General features: G+C 41.5%; 2 protein-coding genes across 2 annotated transcripts; one reads left to right on the top strand and one right to left on the bottom strand.

Annotated features, from left to right (window-relative positions):
• On the top strand, positions 1 to 12,918 carry blvra (biliverdin reductase A). Its single transcript, XM_085804851.1, has 7 exons — positions 1 to 99; positions 6,688 to 6,811; positions 8,472 to 8,591; positions 10,281 to 10,378; positions 10,584 to 10,691; positions 11,475 to 11,640; positions 12,518 to 12,918. Exons 2-7 carry the CDS (start codon positions 6,693 to 6,695, stop codon positions 12,771 to 12,773), a joined length of 867 nt encoding a protein of 288 aa, XP_085660977.1. The 5' UTR covers positions 1 to 99; positions 6,688 to 6,692; the 3' UTR covers positions 12,774 to 12,918.
• A 2,524-nt stretch (positions 12,919 to 15,442) lies between these two features.
• Positions 15,443 to 17,606, bottom strand: LOC146970888 (uncharacterized). Its single transcript, XM_085804578.1, has 2 exons — positions 17,401 to 17,606; positions 15,443 to 16,148 (listed from the first exon to the last, which is right to left on the bottom strand). Exons 1-2 carry the CDS (start codon positions 17,573 to 17,575, stop codon positions 15,481 to 15,483), a joined length of 843 nt encoding a protein of 280 aa, XP_085660704.1. The 5' UTR covers positions 17,576 to 17,606; the 3' UTR covers positions 15,443 to 15,480.
• Positions 17,607 to 21,699: the final 4,093 nt, after the last annotated feature.

Consider the following 21,699-nt stretch of genomic DNA (forward strand, 5'->3'; position numbering starts at 1 on the left):
TAGACAACGATATGTGAGACTTATGTCACTTGTGCCGGGGACAACAGAGGGACACACCGCGGAGCAGCTGGACCCGACCTGTGACCAGTACTAAAGCAGGTAAGGAGGCGGGGGCGTCCCCAACAAACAGCTCCTACACACGGGAGGTCTCAGTCTCATTAAAACGACTGATACAAACATTTTCATTCGGTTCAAACCTAATATTTACATCTATTATGTAGCCTATGACGTACGGGACGGTGTCGACGCTGCCTCCATCCGTGCTGTTGTGGCAGCTTCACCTACATTCATTGTCTGTGTGCTCAGCAAAACGCTGCTGTGGAGACACTGAATGTAGCCTACGTGATTGGTCACAGACGCACAATAGAAGTTGTGGACCTGAAGTGCTCACGTTTTTCCATAGAAAGTGGGATGATTTGGTCCCTCCCATACTATCTTCCTCTTCCTTGTCGTTTTTGATCTCGACCTGGTCTCACGTGGCATAGAAGGATAAAAGTCAGGTGTTTTTTTTTTTTCACACAGAAAGCGGTTTAAAAAAAAAAAAAATGAATTTCTGCAAACATGTAGGCTCAGTCTTACACATCCAGGTGCATCTCAGGAAAGCAGAACATGATGGAGGTCAGTCTTCTCCATGACAGTCAGTGATGGGAATAACGGCGTAATAAAAGACCGGCCTTACGGCGCTACTTTTTTTACTGACCAGTAGGATAATCCAAAAAGTTACAGTGCCCTTATAGTCCAGGCAATTTACCTCATTTTGGACCCAAAAATAGAACTAATTGTCACAGAAGGTTTTTCACCATACATCATTTCTATGAGGTGTCTAGAACAACATAAAAGTCCTAAGAAATCCTAGTTGGGGAAATATGTTTAATTTGCATCATTATTTACTGTATAAAGTCTATGGTGCCGACAACAATACACCCCAATGGGGCTATTTTTTTCCTTTACTCCTATCACAATGAAACTTGACATGATGAAAGGATCCATGAAATGTAAAATTTTTTGTATTACAAGTTTCTTGGAAAATTAATTTGAATATGCAAATGAGCAATACACTAATGGAATATGCCCAAAATACACCCAAATAGGCTTATTTTCTTCCTTTACTCCTACCACAATCACACTTCACACAATAAAACTATACATGAAAAGTAACATTTCTGTATTTCAAGTTTCTTGGAAAATTAATTTTATATATGTAAATGAGCTCAACACTATTGACTTATGGTCAAGAAGCCATAAAGCCGCAAGCAGCAAAAACAGGGGCCAAATAACTTAGTTCTTAGTCCCGCTCATATGTTGCTGAACATAACAGCATATTTAATATAACATCACATACAGTCGTTGAAACGACTTTGATGAATTCTGACTTTCTTCTGATGTTCTCTGCAAACTGGGAAGTCGTTATTCGCTAATAATAAAAAAATAATTTAGAAAGCAACTGGAGACAAGACTGTGCAATTAATTCTTAAGGTCAATATAGGTCTTTTAAGTCTGGCAAGTGACATGTGTGTACGCATAAGTCAAGTGTGGCAAGTGACAGCACTCAGTGCATAGGTTAAAGCAGAAGTAAGTGATATATTTGTGTTAATATAAGTCTTAAATAGTTATATCTTCTGACAGCAATCACTTACATAGAGTGTTTGGACCAAAACACGGGTCTGTCAGTCCCTCTGCTCTGCTCTGAGCCCAGGAGAAAACATTTATCGTATCCTACAGTTTTTATCCAATGAGGAGAGAGAACGGCATGCAGGGCTGTGTGTGCAGCCAAGGAACGCTGTGAATGTGGCGACGTAAGGATGAGGACTGTTATGGTGCGTTCAAGGAAACTCATATTTTTCCGACCGTGAAGTTGTACCAGTTCGATCTGGTACAAGTTCACCGGTCGGAAGTTACGAGTGGCCGTTATAGTGCACTTTCACAGGTAAAACAGGTCGGAAAAACACGAGTGGGTTGCCTGAAACGCTACAAAGTCGTAAGTTGTGACTTGAAGCTGTAATTTACGATTTCAAAAGCCTGCCTGGAACGCAGCATTAGCGAAAACGACCGGACCACTTACTTCTGCTTTAACTTATTGAATGGACATGAATGTGTTAGTTATTTGGCCCCTGTTGCTGCTTGTGGCTTTATGGCTTCTTGACCATAAGTCAATTAGTGTTGAGCTCATTTACATATTTAAAATTAATTTTCCAAGAAACTTTAAATACAGAAACGTTACTTTTCATGTATACTTTTATTGTGTGAAGTGTGATTGTGGTAGGAGTAAAGGAAGAAAATAAGTCTTTTCGGGTGTATTTTGGCCATACAGTATTCCATTAGTGTATTGCTCATTTCCATATTCAAATTCATTTTCCAAGAAACTTGTAATACAAAAAATGTTACTTTTAATGTTTATTTTCATTGTGTAAAGTTTCATTGTGGTAGGAGTAAAGGAAAAAAAGAAGCCTATTCAGGTGTATTTTGGGCATATTTGATTAGTGTAAGGCTGATTTGCATATTCAAATTAATTTTCAAAGAAACTTGTAATACAAAAAATGTTACATTTCATGGATACTTTCATTGTGTAAAGTTTCATTGTGATGGGAGTAAAGGGAAAAAATAGCCCCATTGGGGTGTATTGTTGTCAGCACCATAGACTTTATACAGTAAATAATGATGCAAATTAAACATATTTCCCCAACTAGGAATAGAAATGATGTATGGTGAAAAACCTTCTGTGACAATTAGTCTGTCGTAAAACGCTATTTTGCTTGGACTATTATAACGCCATTACCATTACTGACATCGCCCTTACTTGAGGCTACGTTTTATAGGCTGCACGTTTCGTTTCAGTTTCAACTGACCCCAAACCTGGGGACACTTGCAACACATCAGGGATGGTTGCAACATATTAAACACACATTGAATTTCACTCATTAACTTTTGCTTTTTGTCTCAATAAGCATAGAAGTATTGCTAAAATATGCATTGTTTTACAATAATACTATAGTATTATGTAGCCTATTTATTTCGTAGCCTATGTTTATCAAAGAACAGTTGGAGGCCTTGATGGTATTAAAACTCAATAGCTCAGTGTGTGAGACAAGAAGAATGGAACAATTCTGCAATACAAAATATTTTTAATTAAACATGTATTCTACTTTTAGATGGTTTATGACATCAAATAAATGTAAGAACAACAATATTTTTCTCATTTTCTCAACAAGTTATGTTTGGGAATCATTTTGTTTATCTTGAGCATTAGTCTCTCATGGTGTAATTGGCTGTTCTGTTCATCATGAGGAATAACATAAATAATTGTGCCTTATTTTGAGCTAAAAATGTTTAATTTTATACATTTTTTATACATTTTATACAAATTCTTGAAATTTGAAAACAAAACAGTTCACTCATAGGTCAGGACAGTATGACAAAATACAGTTCATGGAAAAAGCTACTTTCATATCTCTGAAACAACTTTGTCTCAGTACAAGCTGAAACAGATGCTGAACATGTTTTCCCTATTCTTGGTGAATTCTCTATTCTTGAGAAACATTCTGTCCTCACTCTAGAATGTTTCTGATTGGAGAAATAGTTGCAACTGTCCCTCCCTTGTTGCAACAGTCCCCAGTCTGGAACTAACCATCTCACTCCGCACAGGACACGTCTATTCTGATGAAATCAGAGATCCTGACATGCAGTTCCTCTTCTAAAATACACATTCTACATGTCGGAGGCAATGTCTTTCCACCATAGACTAAAAAAAATATGGACGTAGCATCCGTGACGTCACCCATTGGTTTTGGGCAGAGCGATAGATATCGCTCTGGTTTTGGGGAGTCGCTTTTGTGACTCAAATATGGCGGCCTGAACAGCGCCATGTTGGATTTACCATTTTCACTGGCCTCGAAGCAGCGGTCTCCGGACCTGTCTCTCAACGTTTCCGCGCCCTAATTGGTGAGAATTTTAACCTAATAATAGTAAAACGATAGAGTTAAAAAGTTTAAAACATCACATTTCATGAAGAGAAATCAGCAGTTTATCGTAAAACGGCAACAGAAGAATGTATTTAGTGTGACGACGCTCTATGAACTACAGATCTGTGTCCCACAAAAAATACGTCACCAACTGACACGGGAAAGGGCGGCATTTGGTGTGTGACGTCACCTACGCGACCTGTAGTCTTTCTGGTTACGGACTCTTCGGAATTTTATTTTACAATAGTTTTACAACAAACTGCTGATTTGTCGGCATGAAACGTGATATTTTAAACAGGTAGAGGACATATTTTTTTGTCATGGCACAATTCAAACGGATCACGAAATAAATCTTGGACTCCCATTCATTCCTATGGAGACTTTTCTTGATTTGAGGACCCATGGGGCTGCTTCCGCTTCAGCACTCTATGGAGAATGCTCCCTTCTGACACCAGCCCCCAGAGGAAGCTGAGGGGATTGCAGTTTTTTGAACGCGGAAGTGAGCTTCACTTCTCAGACCGACAACTGCCCCCTTGCTTTCCACATAGTACAGCATTCCTTCATCTTTCAAATGGGGAGTTTGTGTAAGATGCTACATCTGAACGGCTCCCATTCACGCTCTAACCAAGGGGGTTGGGAACCACTGCAATAGTGAACATTTTCATAATATTCTCATTGTTTGAGATACTGAATTATAATGACATGAAATATTTCATTCTGCGTGTAATGAATCTATGAGTTTCACTATTTGAATTGAACTACTGAAATAAAATAATTTTTCCATTATATTCTCATAGATGTGCCTGTACGAATATAATATAACATTAAAGGGATAGTTCAACATTTTGGCAAATTGGCCCATTGCCATAATCGCTATAGTCATAGCAGTAGGTTCGTTACCTTTAATTGTAGGTGTAAGCTATTTTCAGTACGGCGGAGCGCAGCAGCTGGCTGATCAGAGCTACGCTATGGAGGCTAACGGAATTTCTTGGTTTCCCTCATTAAACTCATCAAATTCAACATCCCAAAACTCCACAGCGCTTTTGTAGACAAGTTGTGACCTGCACAACCACCACGCTATGAGATAATGACGGAACGATACGAAACGGAGCCGTTTTCGAGGTAAATACAGGGTAAATACGGAGACTGCTTGCTGAAAAACTGTCCCTGAACGCAACGCGCATCAGCGGTTTTGTATGAATTTACCTCGAAAACGGCTCCGTTTCGTATCGTTCCGTCATTATCTCATAGCGTGGTGGTTGTGCAGGTCACAACTTGTCTACAAAAGCGCTGTGGAGTTTTGGGATGTTGAATTTGATGAGTTTAATGAGGGAAACCAAGAAATTCCGTTAGCCTCCATAGTGTAGCTCTGAGCAGCCAGCTGCTGCGCTCCGCCGTACTGAAAATAGCTTACACCTACAATTAAAGGTAATGAACCTACTGCTATGACTATAGCGATTATGGCAATGGGTCAATTTGCCAAAATGTTGAACTATCCCTTTAAGAGGTGGACTAAACAGGATTGGATGATTTGTTGTTGGATGTTTCCCCTAAAGCTAACGTTTGCGAAATTTGCCTCTGGCATGAACAAAGGTTTTTTTTTTGTTTTTTTTATACATTATATATTATTACATTATAAACTCTGAGGTAGAGACCTCAATGTAGCTGAGCAAAGGATTAGTTAAAGCTCCTAGATACAAGAAACAGCAGTGTTGTGCTGAGGGAAGTAAAAATAGAAACGGTGCCATGACATAAAACAACATGGAGGTAAGAATAGATAACAACAATTATTGAAATGTTAGAATAAAGGTGTCCAGATCAACTCAAACAGGAACAACTGGAAGTAAAGTGCCATGTGATTAAATATCCTAAGGATAAAAGTGAAGAAAGTTTTAGAATATTTATTCAGCGAGTTGTTCCATGCGGTAGGCTATTCACAGTAAGAAAACCTGGATCTGCCATTTTCACTATAACAGCTGGCTCCTGCAGTGTGATCCAACCAGCTGACGTGTGATTAGAGCTCATATTAAAAGAAAACACTGAAGAAATTAAAAGATCAATTTTATAAATTTTACTTTGATTGGGTGGGGGAATTCAAGTTTTAAAGTTCTACTCACAAATAAATCTGTTGACATGTCATGTTTTTTAATGGTTTTATTTTTGCATGAATATCTGCTGATGACAAAACAAACTGTTTATATTTATGTTTGGATATAGTTTGTTTAAATTATCTGCAGTTACCAGTTCCAGTAATATTTTCAAAATTCCCCAGTTTAATTTCCCATGATTGAAATTAACTTTTCTGGAATTTTACCAGAAAATAGTCCACACCTTTTCACAACCTTAGACACGGTCCGATAATCAAATAAAGTGGCCTCAATATGGATTTTTCTGCAACACAAGGGAGAATAATTATATTCTATACAAGAGACCAGTGTTCTTTCTCAGAGAATTTAGAAACATGGATACATGGTGGTTAAATGATTGCTTTCTCTCAATCCAAAAAACTATAATTAGTCACTGGTCCAATAATTGTACCTCCTTTGGTAACAATTCTGTTACATTTCCATATGGATTAATCGTCATTCCATACAGTTCCTAAATGCATGTCTTGCATACGTAATATACAACCGGCTAAATGTGAACATGGCCTCTTGTACTGTGGTTTTAACTGATGAAAGGGTTCACTTCTCCAGTTCATCTGTTCCTCTGTGTCTGTGTGTCTCAGTCAGAATGTTTGGAGCAGTGGTGGTCGGCATCGGCACAGCCGGCTGGGTCAGAATCAGAGACATGTTGGCTCCACTGCCTGGAAGTCCTGCAGAGAACCTCAGCGTCAAAGGCTTCATATCCAGGTAATCCACCTGCACCCGCTCATGGCGGCTCGGCAGCTCGTCGAAGCTCCGTGATACAAAGCACAAACGTTAGTAACAACAACCCCGTTGATCGCTCGTCGTCAAGAGCGTTTGGAAAGTCGCCAGATTTTGCGAGAAATCACTCAGATAGCAGCTTGAAAATCCCGCGCTCTAGTGTGGATGAGGAGCGGACGGCGCCGGCGAACGTGACGTGAGCTAAAGGTGGTGGGAGTGTCTGTTGTGAGCGTACAGAGACTGTCTGTGGCTGTGAGTTCAGGGGGCACGTCAGCCAGAGCAGTAGGCTGTGTGTGTGTGTAGTTGTGTGTGTGTGAGACAGAGAGATTGAGTGAGACCGCTGCCTGCTGACCAGAGGAAGCTGGATCTGATCTAAAGCGCCGTGTTTCGGCTACAAAAACCTGTCGAACTGATCTGAACACACAGACACGCACGCACACACACATGCACACGCACACGTCACGCACGCACACACACTAAAAAAAGGAAAGAAAAAGTTGTAGGCCTAACTCAAAGAAAAGAAAGAAAAGAGGCTGCAGTAGTGTGTGTCAGTAGCTAAATGTTTTGTCTTTTGTCATCAAAAGTCATTTGTCAGTGTTGATTTTGTTGTTGTTTACAAGAGAACAACTGTACAGATGTTGAGGCGTCACTAAAGCAAAATATAAAGGAGCCAATTGCACTGGTCCACCTGAAAATGACAGCTGACACAAAAACCTCTTTTTCTCAAGATTTTGGTGCCAAAATGGCATTTTGGGCTAAACTAACCTATATTCAACCGCCAATTTCACAAGACTGGAACAATATAGAAACAAACTGTTTTTTTTTCCTCGAAAGTAGAGACCCTCATCTTTCCTTTGATGGGTTGAATGTGTATGTAGTAACAGTACATAATATATGGTGGGTCTACGAAAATCAGTCAAAAAGCTGGAAAATGCCTGGCAAGCTGGAGGAAGCTGCTGTGAGAATGGCTGGCAGTCAAAGAGTTAATGGTGCTCACTTTTCTTCGTCCAAAAAGACACACCAAAAAACATCCAAATAACTCCATGCTGCTCGTCTGTAATGTCCCTCTTGTATTGAAGCCCCGACACGCGAAATTGTTCCGAAAAAAATTTAATAAGTATATATTTTAAGCTTGTTTGTAACGGAAGCTCCCCGGCGGAACAATTTCTCATGTCGGGGCTTCAATACAAGAGAGACATTACAGACGAGCAGTATGGAGGTATTTGGATGTTTTTGGTGTGTCTTTTTGTTACGAAGAAAAGTGGTATCCATTTGCAACCGTTACATGGACAAATACTGCTGCGCGGACCCCCCCGTAACTCAGAGAAGGCACGGAGGACTCTGAAAATTCTCACAGTCCTTAGTCGACATGAGGGTGAGTAGATAATGAGTGAACTTTGAATTTTGGGTGAACTAACCCTTTAACACAGCTAACAGCTAAAGATAGATGGTTTGGTTAGATAGATGTAATATGTTGTGTTTTTAGTGCTCTTGATTCCCTGCACATGTAAGCCAAAGACAAATTCTGACTTCTGACAATGTTAGAAATCAAAGTATTGTCTTTTCTAAAAAAAAAAACCCCAAAAACCCATTCTGACATATCCTGCTAATGTACCCCCCCGCCACCCTGTGTCTCTGTCCACAGGAGGAGCCTGGAGCCTCAGCAGGGGGTGAGTCAGATCTCAGTGGAGGAGGCTGTGAGCAGAGAGGACATCCAGGTGGCCTTCATCTGCACTGAGAATGTCTCACATGAGGACAGTGTCAGGTACGCTGTGTGTACAGTGAATTCTAACAGATGTGCTACTGATAGCTCAGGGGGAGGAGCAAATCAATCACTTTTCATGGCCAAAAATATTGGTACCAATATAAGATAAATAGTTCCCCAATTTCTCCCTGAAAATTGTTGTAAACTGAAATTTTATATTATTATTATATTAAAGAGGAACTAGGCAGGATTAGAAAAACAAAAAAGTAAGTAGACTTACATAGTTCCTCTTTAAATTCTCCCCAAAACAAAAATAAAAAATATTAAAATATTTTAACCCCGGACGGCATTGCCGTTGACGGTATTATTTGCCAGCCTCCCCCAAGTTTTACCATCCTTCTCTGTCCACTGTCCACCTTTTTCCGAACGTCAAAAACGTGTGCCAGTTTTGCTCTTCCGGTGGAATTTTATGTTTATGTTTCCATGGTTTCGGTAGTCGCGGTAAATGCATGGATTTTTTTTTTTCAATGAAAATCTGTAAAACGCATGGATCATCACACCAGCTTTTAACAATGGATATCACACAAATTGACATCCGTGTTAAAAGCCAGCGTTTATAGAGCCAATAATACAATAATGAGAGTTCAAACTGAAATCATGAGTGCAAAACCAACCTTTTCATGGATAAAGAAGCCTGACAATGTAACCAAGAGATGAGAAACAAATGTGATGATACGTTTTTACTGTGTTTTACAGGTGATTTAAGACTCTGGTCAGAACCGACCCTAACACCATATGGTAGCAGAAAGCTGACAAGAGGAAGGTTCAATTGAAGTCAAGGGGAATACTGAAAAAAAAGGCCCAGGGCCCCACACCAAAACTATTAAAACCAATATTTTCATGGATAAGGAAGCCTAACAATGTAACCAAGAGAAGAAAAACTAATTGGATGAAAAAAGTATTTTACAGCTGGTTTAAGATACGGGTCAAAACTGACCCTAACACAAGAGATGGTAGCAGAAAGCTAACACAAGACGAAGGTTAAAGGGATAGTTCACCCAAAATTGAAATTTCACTCATTATCTACTCACCCTCATGTCGACTAAGAGCTGGGAGAAGTTTCAGAGTTATCCGTGGCTTCTCTGAATTACAGGGGGTCTCGGCATAGCAGTGCATGTCCATATAATGGTTGCAAATGGATACCAACTGTCTTTGTAACAAAAAGACACACCAAAAAACATCCAAATACCTCCATGCTGCTCGTATGTAATGTCCGTCTTGTATTGAAGCCCCGAAATGCAAAATCCCGGTTCGTCCAATTTGGACGAACCGTGAAGAGGAGCTTCCGCTACAAATATATAATTAAATTTTTTTCGGGACAATTTCGCATTTCGGGGCTTCAATACAAGACGGACATTACATACGAGCAGCATGGAGGTATTTGGATGTTTTTTGGTGTGTCTTTTTGTTACGAAGACAGTTGGTATCAATTTGCAATGGTTATATGGACATGCACTGCTATGCTGAGACCCCCTGTAACTCAGAGAAGCCACGGATAACTCTGAAACTTCTCCCAGCCCTTAGTCGACGTGAGGGTGAGTAGATATTGAGTGAAATTTCAATTTTGGGTGAACTATCCCTTTAAGGCTGCTGACTGTGTAAATATGTAAACAGACGCCTGTTGGCTTGTTACTTATGTTTATCACTGTATCACCTGTTTGACCCAGAGAACTCCTCCTGTCTCATCAGAACTTTTCTGCAGGCAGGGAAACACGTGTGTGTGGAGTATCCCATGACCCTGAAGCACCAGGCTGCTGTGGAGCTGTGGGACCTGGCCAAGGAGAAAGGTGATGATAGAGACTAACAGTGTGTCCACACTGACAGGTGTGTGACTCCACACTGACAGGTGTGTGTCCACCTGCAGGCTGCATGTCCAGCATGTGTGTAATCAGTACCTGGCTGTGTATACCTGCAGTTCTGCAGCTCATCATCCCGAGCATATGTCATCATCATCCTCAGTGTAGTGATGGTGTGTGTGTGTGTGTGTGTCAGGTGTGGTTCTCCATGAGGAACACATAGAGCTGCTGACAGAGGACTACAAACAGCTGAAGAAAGAAGTGGAGGGCAAAACGCTGCAGGAGGGCACGTTCCACTTCACAGGTCAGAGACAGGGAGTGTGTGTGTGTGTGTGTGTGTGTGTGTGTGTGTGTGTGTGTGGTCTCATTAAAGGAGAATTCCGGGCAAATTCAACTCGGGCTGTATTTTCCTAACATTTTAGATCTAAAAGAAGGAATCTGAAGATTTTCAGTTTAATTGCTCCTGTTTTGCGGTAGTTGTGTCTGTCCCCGCATCGCCACGGCAGCAATGAATGAGAGCGGATGGAAGTTCCACTGCTTAGGCTGTTAACATCCCTCAAAACTGCAGTTTTTTTTCCACAGACAGCGTCAGGTGGCTACTCAAACATGCACCGAGAAGTTTGTTTACTTCAAGCAAGTCAAGAGTTGATATTCCTGTGTTTATGACACAAACGGGGGCTTCGACTGCACGTGAACACACTGAGCACATCAACTTGGGTCTTGCGCGAGACTCCACGAGACTCCGCGAGACTTTAAATTAGATCTAGTTACAAACATGTCGACTTGCTTGAAGTAAATAAACCTCTCGGTGCATGTTTGAGTAGCCATCTGACGCTGTCTGTGGAAAAAAATGCAGCTTTGAGGGATGTTAACAGCCTAAACAGCGAAACTTCAATCCGCTCCCATTCATCGCTGCTGTGGCGATGTGGGGACAGACACAATACCGCAAAACAGGAGCAATTAAACTGAAAATCTTCAAATTCCTGCTTTTAGACCTAAAATGTTAGGAAAATGCAGCCCCGAGTTGAATTTGCCCAGAGTTGTCCTTTAATGTCCACTCACACTAACACCAGCCTGATGTGGACAGGTGGAGCTCTGAAGCCTGGCTTCGGTTTCCCAGCGTTCAGCGGCATCGCTCGCCTCACATGGTTGGTGGAGCTGTTCGGCGAGCTGTCGGTAACTGCAGCGACCATGAAGGACGGCCCCGATAACCACAGCAAGATGACCGCAGACCTGCTCACCACTGACAACAAGTGAGAGACGATAAACAGACGTGTCAAGTATCGTGTATCTGAGTGTTCAGTCACCTGCTGTCTGCACCTGTCTGCCTGTCCACATGTGTAAATCCCCTGCAGACTGGGATGTAATTACTACTGTTAACCCTCAGATGACCCTTCAGTTTCTACCACCTGAACAGAAATGTTTACCTATAGTGAGAGACATTGAAGATCAGTTACTCCCAAAATATTTGTGATACATATAGGGCTGGGTCTTCAAATCACTTTTTAACCCCTTCCTGGCCAGTTGTTTTGCTGCAAAAACACATAATTTCTCATTATTTATTCCTGTCTATATTCTAAAGGTTTTTACAGAGTGGATTGTTGATATATCATTCATACAACATTTTATTCCCAAAATACAAAAACAAAAAAAGCGAAATTAGATTTTATAGGTCTGGTGACAGTATTTTCTCATTTACAGAGTGATAAAAAGAGATATCCAAAATCACCTCAGTGAAAACTTTTGACCCTTATGTCAACAAAATAAAATAAGAATTTTGAAAGGGGCTTTATCCATTGTTCAGATTTTAGTTCTGGAAATGTATGTAAACATTGCATATGCATAATGCATATTTCAGAATCGTGACGTGACGTCTGCCCGATTTCACGTGAATGCAACATCAAGAATACGTTCCGATATGCAACTGCACGGCTAGATGGGGGGAATTCCTACATATTATACCTTTAAGTAGCTTCTAGGGAGACCTGGCGCTCCACACAATTGTGTCTTGTAAGACTCACATGTTGACACTGTGTAGTGTGTGTGTGTGTGGAATGCGAAATAAAAAATATTATCATCATCAGCATCCTGCACGTTTCCAACCTAACTTCTCTCCCCTGTGTCCTCCAGACCTCTGAGGTGGATCGAGGAGCGGGGACCAGGCCTTCCCAGAGCCAAGAACATCAACTTCCGGTTCGACTCGTGCACCATGACGCAGATCCCTCCCGCTCCCAGAGGCACCGTGGGCCTCTTCATGCAGGACCTGGTCCACTTCTCTGCCAAGCTGGCGGGCCACATTGGCCCTGAGGAGCTCCAGAAAGAGAGGGGGAGGGTCCTGCACTGCCTGGGCCTGGCAGAGAAGATACAGCAGCTGTGTCAGAATTAAACAGGGATCCTCCAGTTTATGAAGATGAGAGCTCTTCATATCATTCCAACATCATCCATCACCGTGCTCTTAAAGTTTTGTCGTGAGTTGTGAAAATTCACCCTAGGTGATCAGTGCTTGAAGACAGAACATCATGACAACTGGAGTGAGCTGCACTTCCTGCTCTGTCGCTTCTATCAGACACACAGCCTTATGTTTACTGACTGCTCAATAAGCTTTGTTTGTTTTATGAATAAATATAATATCTTAACATCAGCTGACTGATTGGTGTAGTTTGTACACAGGCAGCAGGTGACACGTTGACTTCATATTGTTGCAATGACTCATTATTATTACTCTCTCACAGCAGCATCATGGCTGGCCTCATGTCTGCCTGCTGGTGTTTGGATGTAGCCAATAAATCATTTGAAATACAAACGTTGGGCTTCATTCATGAACCGTTCTTGAGAAAAATTTGTTCATAAGTCCACAGTTGTTGTTTTTTTGAAGATGGTGTTTAGTGGTGCCAAGACTAATTGGGAAGTAAAATTAAAAGTAAATCGAGTTGAGTATATGAAACTAAGTTTTGGGGAGTAGCCTAATTATTGATCATAAACTGTGTTTGAAGCCTCATACATAACATATCAAAGGAAACATATCAAATTTATTGCTATTCTTATAAAACAAGGGACTTATTAAATAAGAAATGTAATTAGAATACTAAACAAAGTGGGCTATTGTGAACCTATTAACCCACTATTTATAAGATCTTAAATAAAGAATATAGAATAACAGCCCTCCGGTTTGTACTCTTCAGTTATTTAAATTAAGAAATTGAAATTTATTTTTGAAATGTGTAAAGTGAGAACTAATGTAAAATACAAATGTGTTTCAGTTTTGGGAGTTAAAATATGGAGTAAGCTCAGTGATGAATTGAAAATACAGTAGTATTGCATAGAGCTTTCTGCCAATAGAGTATATTTATTCACACAGTCTGTTGAAAAAACAGGACCCAGTCTTCCAGCCACAGACCAAGAGACACACAGCTTGTCTCTGAGGTGTGTGTGTCTCTATCCTACAGCAGTAAATAAGTCTGACTGCAACACGGCCTCTGACACAAGCATGGAAAATACTCACTGTAGCTCAGATAGAGTCAACCTGACCTTGACCGGAGGTAGAAAACATGTCACAGAGAATGATGATATAAGTGATAATTGATGGTGAAATAGCCACAATTCTACAGTATGACCTCATCACTTGACCTGAGTGTTTATGAAGGAGTGTGATGAGGGTTATACTTCACAGTAAACACACCCGTATGGGTTTGGATTGAGCACCATCAACTCTCACACCTGGGCTGGACAACAGGAGTCCACATACAGTGAGCACAAAGCCAAAACCTTCATACAAACATTTAAATCTGATTAATCTGGTTTGAAATATAATTCACAATAAATGTCATCCGTGTTCTCAGATGTGTTAAACTATGAACCGTATCCTCAGACGTGAAGCACAGAAATTGAACTTAAAGGGATAGTTCAACATTTTTGGCAAATTCACCTATTGCCATAATCCCTATCGTCATAGCAGTTAAGTAGGTTCATCACATGTAATTGTCGGTGCAAGTTTTGAGATCTGCGGGGCAGAGACGTGAGCTGTTCAGTGAAGTGAACGGTATTTTCTGCCTTTCCCTCATCAAACTCATCAAGTACACAATCCAACAACTTCAAAACACTGTTGTGGAGAAGTTGTGACCTGCACATTCACCACGCTATGAAATAATCGATGTATAATTATGTAATATAATTACGACACACAAAAAACTACTTGCGCTTTTTGAAATCACTCCGCCCAGCAGCCATGTCCAGAATGTAGTTCCGGCTATGCATTTTCCTCAAAAACAACTCTGTCTCGTGATTATTTCATAGTGTGTGTGCAGGTCACAACTTGTCCACCAGAGTGTTTTGGAGTTGTTGGATTGTGTATTTGATGAGTTTGATGAGGGACAGGGGGCCTGTACCGTTCGCCTCCATTGTGTTTGCTGAGCAGTCTCTGCCCCGCTGATCTCAAAACAAAATGCACCGATAATTAAAGGTAATGAACCTACTGCTATGACTATAGGGAATATGGCAATAGGTGTATTTGCCAAAATGTTGAACTATCCCTTTAAGAACAAAACGTTGAACTCGGAAATTACAGGTCGGAAACTTGGGTATCATATCAGAGCTCCGACTTGACGTCACAACAACATCAAAACATGGCAGCCCTCGTCTTAAACAGTTAGAATTTAGACATTTTAAGTTATTTGTTGAGGTTTTAATGCATATGTTTGTGCATTATCGCAGTAGCCTATATGGAATATGTTTATATTAAGCTGTGATTGTTGTATAGTGTGAAATTGTGGTCCTTGTATGTGAGAGAAATAACGTTTAACTGTTATCAAGGCTGTAACGTTATATGTGCACTCATCTGTGGCATCTCCTCTCCTCCAAAATAAACATAATTTACTGCTGCATTTATTTTTCGTATTCAGCTATGAGCCACAATACGCCAAACTTCCTTCAGGTATCCATGTTTTTTTTCTTCCGAGTTCCTGCAGCGTGAACGCAATGATGTCGGAAGTCGGAAATTTCCGAGTTGGGAATCCCGACCTCCGAGTTGTTATGAACGCAGCAACTCTTCCAGTGTTCCTCAGTCTGTTGTAGTGAACGCAGGTCTGTCTTCTCTGTCAGCATGGTTTCTCTCGCGTGTGCACCGTCATGTGCTGAGTCAGGTTTCCTTTCTGTGAGAACCTCTCGCCACACACGGGACAGTAACAAGGTTTCTCCCGCGTGTGGATGAACATGTGCTGAGTCAGATTCCCCTTCTGAGCGAATCTCTTGCCGCACAGAGAGCAGCCGTAGGGCTTCTCTCCGGTGTGACACCTCAGGTGCGTCTGCAGGTGATATTTCTGTCCGAACCTTCTCCCGCATTTAGCGCAGCTGAAGGATTTGACGTTGCTTTTGTGTCCCGGATCGCCGACGGGAACTTTTATTTCCGCGGCCTGAGGTTTGCCGGTCCTCTTCCAGCGGTCACAGCTGTCTCCGATCTCTGCTTCAGAGGAGTGCCAGGTCTTCTCATCAGATCCAGATAGAGATCTACATCCAGACACTAGGATCCTGACCGGCCATGGTCCTCCACGGTCGTCTCCATCGGTTGAGCTGCAGGCTGCGGTCTCCGCTCCGTCTCGAAGCTGTGACGACTGAAGTGGTGGCTCCTCCTGAACCCTGACCTCCTGGCCGGCCCAGCGGTCCTGCTCTTCCTCTTTAACGTGCGGGTGCAGACTGGGAGCGACCTCCTCCTGCTCACACAGGACCTCCTGTTTAATCACCAGCTGCTGGACCTCTGCAGAAAACACTGAAACACACACACCAAGAGTCAAACCTTTATTAATATTACATCACCAGCAGTTCTGATAGCAGGCCAGTCCAGTGGGGGCTGGTCAGTAGAGGGCTGTAGTGTGCTGCCCCACCACTCCCCACTATCTTATCTTTTAAAAAATAAAATTAAGTGAGTGAAAGAAAGTAAATTAAATGTATCAGGTGCAATAAACATGTAGATTAAACATGCTGTATGATGTAAAGTTACCGATTAGTTACGTGTTTCCACCTTGCGGTGCAGAAATCTTTACCATAGACTCTGGTTACAAGATGTATAGAAGCTCCTCTCAGAGCTGAATGCAGCCCTTTGATGGTGCGTTTTTCAGGTCTACTCGGGGGTCGGAATTTCTAACATCTATCGTCTACAAGTAGGCTGGCTAGCTATATAAACTTTGTATTTCTTTTTCATTTTATTTGTCAATTTTTCCCACTTCTGTGTTGGTTTTTCAACTGGAAAGCGCTCAACGTTGTTCCAAGCTCCGAGTTCTGACTTCTAATGTAGGCTAAATGAAACGCACCATTAGGCTACCTCCCCTAATATATTATAGCCTACTCTTATATGTCACAGTATGTTCAATGTTATTGCTCATGCCTGCGTTATTATCTCTTCTGACATACTCAGTAAAGTTAAGCTGCGGCCAACAAGTTTATATTGACTTTAGTTATTTAACCCAAATGAACTATACCACCACCACCACCCGCCATAGTGGCAGTATGCAGTAGCCTATCAGATGTAGCCTACAGAGGTGAGATAGAAGCTGGGCCTAAATGTGTGGTGTTGGTCTTTTACAATGTTGTTAATGGTAGTGGTGCTGTAATGTGCAAAAACGTAGGGAACACGCTTTAGAATGGGCCCTATTAGGCTATAAAACAATAGTCAACTTTTATTTTGAAGTTTGGTTTGAAGGTGAAAACTACACCAGTCCCCACTCTGTCTGCTGTCACTCAGAACATGTGAACTGAGGGTAAATATATGGCCTAGTGGCCATGAAGGCTCAATACACTGCATGAACATTATGAATGAGCTGCAGCTGTCCATCTGAATATCATGCTTCACTATCAGGAGTAACAATGTCCTAGGCACGGACACTCAGCTCTGACGTCACAGTGACGTTTATAAGCGGGTTCAAACTAATCCAGGTGGTCTCAGATTGTCATCCATTGACAAGTAATGTAGAGAGCGAGCTGGAGCTATGATAGAAAACACCGGGAAGCAGAGTGAGACCGACCCGCTCTCCGCCGCTCGTCCTCGGGCTGTGCAGCGGGCTGCAGCAGCCGGTGGTGACGGAGCTCCATCTCCTCCTCATACTCGCTGATCGCTCTCTCCAGGCGGCCGATCACCTCCTCCACCGCCTCGGTCAGCCGCTGGCTGATGAACACCTTCAGGCTCTGGAGCTGCAGCATGGTCCTCAGATGGGCAGATAGCTACAGTCTATTGGTGTGATGCTACTATCAGCTGTGCAGGCTCTTCTTCTTTTGGGTTTCCGGAAAAAATAAACTGGCTTCCCTTAGATTTGCGGCCTTGGTGCACATTGCTGCCACCTACAGGTCGGAGTCGTTAATTACAGTATAGGCCTAATCTTCAGATTCAGAATTACTTTATGTATGCCCATGATGCCTGGACTAAATCTTTTTGAATCTGGCACCAATCATCAGGGCCGTTGCTAGGAGTTCTGGGCCCCCTTAAAGAATACTAAAGTGGGCCCCTACGCCCTAACTTTTCCAGTTTTTCTTCTTAGGCTACGTATGTATTATCATTTTTTATTTAGTCTACTTTGTTTTGATGCTAATGTAGCATTACTATGAGTATTAGTCAGGATCTTATGCAGAATAAATCAGCCATTCAAAGATTAGACTACTGGGGTTTTTTATGGGCCCCACTGGGCGCTGGGCCCCTAGAATTATCATCACCTTTCTCCCCTATACAACGGCCCTGCCAATCATCAATTATAACAAAAGTTATTAGGAGTCCTATCTGCCCCAGAACAGGCTATGAGCATTCATATAGTCTACAAGAGTTGATCTTACTCACTGTTTGTCCTCTGTGTGAATATGTCACTGTCACGTGGGCTGTGAATGGTTAAAAGTTGAAAACCACTGATAATAGGCTATATAGCCTGTACCAAATACCAGTGCTATAAATGTACCACCATCTTTTATTAGTCCAATACACTGATAGGACTGCACTGCTTTCAAAAATAGATGTAGGCTATTGTTATTTTAATGTTATATGATCTTTTTGTCTTTTACATGTTACACAGCCTGTCATGCTCATCATGTCTTAATCGCATGTTTGTTTGCCCTCAATCTCTCTCTCTCTCTTTCTCTCTCTCTCTCTCTGTCTCATTCCTCTCTCTCCCTTCATCTGCTTGCAACTCCAAACACAAACCTCAAAAAAGTGTTATTGTGATCAAACTCTGTTTACAGATCATCAAACAGGCCAAACACCTCTGATCATTCATCAGTCACTACAGAAAAAAATGGAAGACACAATGATCAGGAGCTCCAGAAAAGTTTATTCTCATGTTCATAGATATTCATAGACAGACAGACAGACAGACAGACAGACAGACAGACAGATAGATAGATAGATAGATAGATAGATAGATAGATAGATAGATAGATAGATAGATAGATAGATAGATAGATAGATAGATAGATAGATAGATAGATAGATAGATAGAGTTTCTTGACAGATCCCCTTCATCAGAGGTTGATGGGTTTATTTTTCAGCCACCAGAGGGCAACATGGTCTCTATCAGGAATCCACACACCACTATAGCCTACTGAACTGTTCCTGGTGTCTACAGGTGGGTGGCTCCTTGTGAACTGCAGCCAAGAACTGCTCAACTCTACAGAACTGAATCTAGGGTGTAGTATGTAAAATGTTGGGTTGACTTATTTTCCTTTTATTTGTATTTATGCAAGTGACAAATGAATAGAATAAAACAATTATACCTCGTCTAATGACAACAGAGCAGCTTCATCCAGGCTACAGCATGCGGTTAAAACAACAGGTTATTTATATCCTACAGAGCTGATTATTATCCTCCCTGATTATTATACTCCCTCCCTGCAGCGCTGCAGAACATCACTGCTGCACCAGTCTACGAGGGGAGACCCTAGTTACTGAGTCAACTCAAGAGACAATGGTTCCATGAGGAGTTAGATTAGGCAACTGCTGCATGTGTTGAGCCCAGAGTTTCTCCCAGAGACCAGGGGCAGGTCTTCCATGGTGGCACAGGGGGGCACCTGCCCCCCCACCCACATACACACACACACACACACACACACACACACACACACACACACACACACACACACACATTGCAATCTGATTGGTCACCCTGTGTTATGTAAGCATACACTTCTGACTAAAGTTCAACTCTGTACAGCAAACATCCCAGTGTTCTGTGTAGGAAATAAATAAAATTGTTGTTATTGTTCTCAATTTCACCATTCGAGTGATGCTTGTTCTGGTTATTCTGCATATTGGCTGTTACACAAAACATTGTGATGTTTGTACAGAGCTGAGCTCTAACTACTGGGTCAGATATTGATGTTCACTTTGAGAATTTATTGTGTTGCTTATTCTGCTAAGACTTCTTATTTACAAGATAGAGTTGATTATTGATTTGTTATAACTTTAATATTGACAAGTGGAAAATGGAAAGGTCATAGGCATCATCAAAGATTTGGCCAAATTGAGTCTTCCTTCCTTCATCTTTCTTTACTGGCCAGGCCAATAAAGGAAGATGAAGACATATTGTAAACAGTGTGTAAACTGTGTAATCTAATCAGTGGTGGAAACTTAGTTATTAAGTACATTTATTTCATCTGGCTACTTGTGCTCTATGTTAATATTTCCATTGTATCCTTTATACTTTCACTTTACTACACAAGTAGACTACTTTCTATACCGCTACATTCATTTGAGAGCTTTTGTTAAACAGGACTGATTCTTACTGAAACACACGCCCGCACTGTTCTGTTGACAACAACTTGATTGTCAGAATATGTTTCACAATCTGCCTATGGGTGAAGTAGGAGCACCACCCTTGTTTGTATCCTATTTATTGCTCATAACTCTGATGCTTGCATTGATGATGGAGTTCACACACTTGTACACATACACACTGTACGTTGCCCTGGAGACAGGTGATGGTGCAGCTGCACTTTTGTCACAATCTACTTGTAGTTTGGACAGTAGCACTATGACACAATGACACATGTCGTGTGTGTCTGCCTCTATTGTTGTTTGGTGTCTTTATAGAAAAGAATCCACTGAGACGATAATTGAATTTAACTCTGATCCGTTGCTTAACTCCATCCTCTGCGTGACACATCTAATAACACACTCACTTTTTCTGTATGTGTGGAACTGTGTTAGAGGTTCGCCTGTAGCCTTCCTCTTTCACCAGCGTGGATCGATTAGCAGTGGAACCATGATTAGTCTGTATAGGCCTTTGTGCATTTCTGTTGCTGGTGCTGTGTCTGCATGGCTGTGGGAGGGGACTGATGTGAGGGTGGACAGGAAAACAAAGACCGAATACATCAAGAAGATCATCTTCACCCTCAGGCAGGATCTTGTAGATAACCTTAAAAGGTGAGTTACTCCTGATATGATGACAGCTGGCACTAAAATAGTAGATTTTATCATAATATTGGTACATTTGGAACCTAAATCAAAACTTAAAGGATCCTGATAACAGATAATAAAATGCGAACAGAGACAACAGTGTTGGTGTTGTTAGAAGACCAGTCCGTGGTTATATAGTAGTTAGTTAGCTGAACATATAGCTGTTAATTTTTATGTTGTATATTAACTTTAAAAACAAAGTTTGCCGTGGTTTGTCTCTGGTCAGTAAATCCAGTGACAAGGAGAAGTTAGGAACCCTTTGGAATGAAATGGTTTTCTTCACTCATTAATTATGAAATTTCATCTGATCGTCATCTAAGTCACAAGTACAGACACAGTGTCCCTGAGCTAACAGCACACAAATGAGCTTTTGTGTCATGAATTATTGAAGCCATTAAACATTAACTGGTTAACTGGTTGGACCTCATTTGGCTCTAATAACCTAAAACCATGCTCATGCAGTATGATTCTCAGGAGTCTGTCTCTGAGCTCGGTCACGGTGCACAACGTCTCTACAGGGTTCATCAGGGTTCTGGGCTCTGACTGGACCTCTCCACATTCAGGGTCATCAGCAGGTGGACAGAGGCTCAGACATGATTCTGGAGGAGACCTGAATAAACTTGGTGATTGATGAAGTGGGTCCGTCCAGGTCCTGATGCTCCCTCCACCCTGCTTCACCTCTGAGGAAGTCTTCGTGTTGGTGTGCAGAGACCATTTTACAGCACACACATAGCTAACATTCTTTCAGTCTCATCAGTCTGAAAAACTCATTCATAACACAAGCCATTATCCAACTTAATTCAAATACTAAACAGTTATGATACACTATTTTTATTTTTTTTTACCTCGATTGTATGGAACAGCTCCCAGTTTGCCCTCTGGGGTACTG

The sequence above is a fragment of the Trachurus japonicus genome, chromosome 17 (assembly GCF_045865225.1).
Source record: "Trachurus japonicus isolate A0001 chromosome 17, Traja_1.0".
NCBI lineage: Eukaryota > Metazoa > Chordata > Actinopteri > Carangiformes > Carangidae > Trachurus > Trachurus japonicus.

Excerpts from the sequence above, each read along its gene's own strand:
- LOC146970888 (XM_085804578.1), bottom strand. The coding sequence starts at position 17,575 with ATGCTGCAGCTCCAGAGCCTGAAGGTGTTCATCAGCCAGCGGCTGACC. Across the intron at positions 16,149-17,400 it reads GGACGAGCGGCGGAGAGCGG|TGTTTTCTGCAGAGGTCCAG; the intron begins GTCGGTCTCACT and ends TGTGTGTTTCAG.
- blvra (XM_085804851.1), top strand. The coding sequence starts at position 6,693 with ATGTTTGGAGCAGTGGTGGTCGGCATCGGCACAGCCGGCTGGGTCAGA. Across the intron at positions 6,812-8,471 it reads GTCAAAGGCTTCATATCCAG|GAGGAGCCTGGAGCCTCAGC; the intron begins GTAATCCACCTG and ends CTCTGTCCACAG. Across the intron at positions 10,379-10,583 it reads GGACCTGGCCAAGGAGAAAG|GTGTGGTTCTCCATGAGGAA; the intron begins GTGATGATAGAG and ends TGTGTGTGTCAG.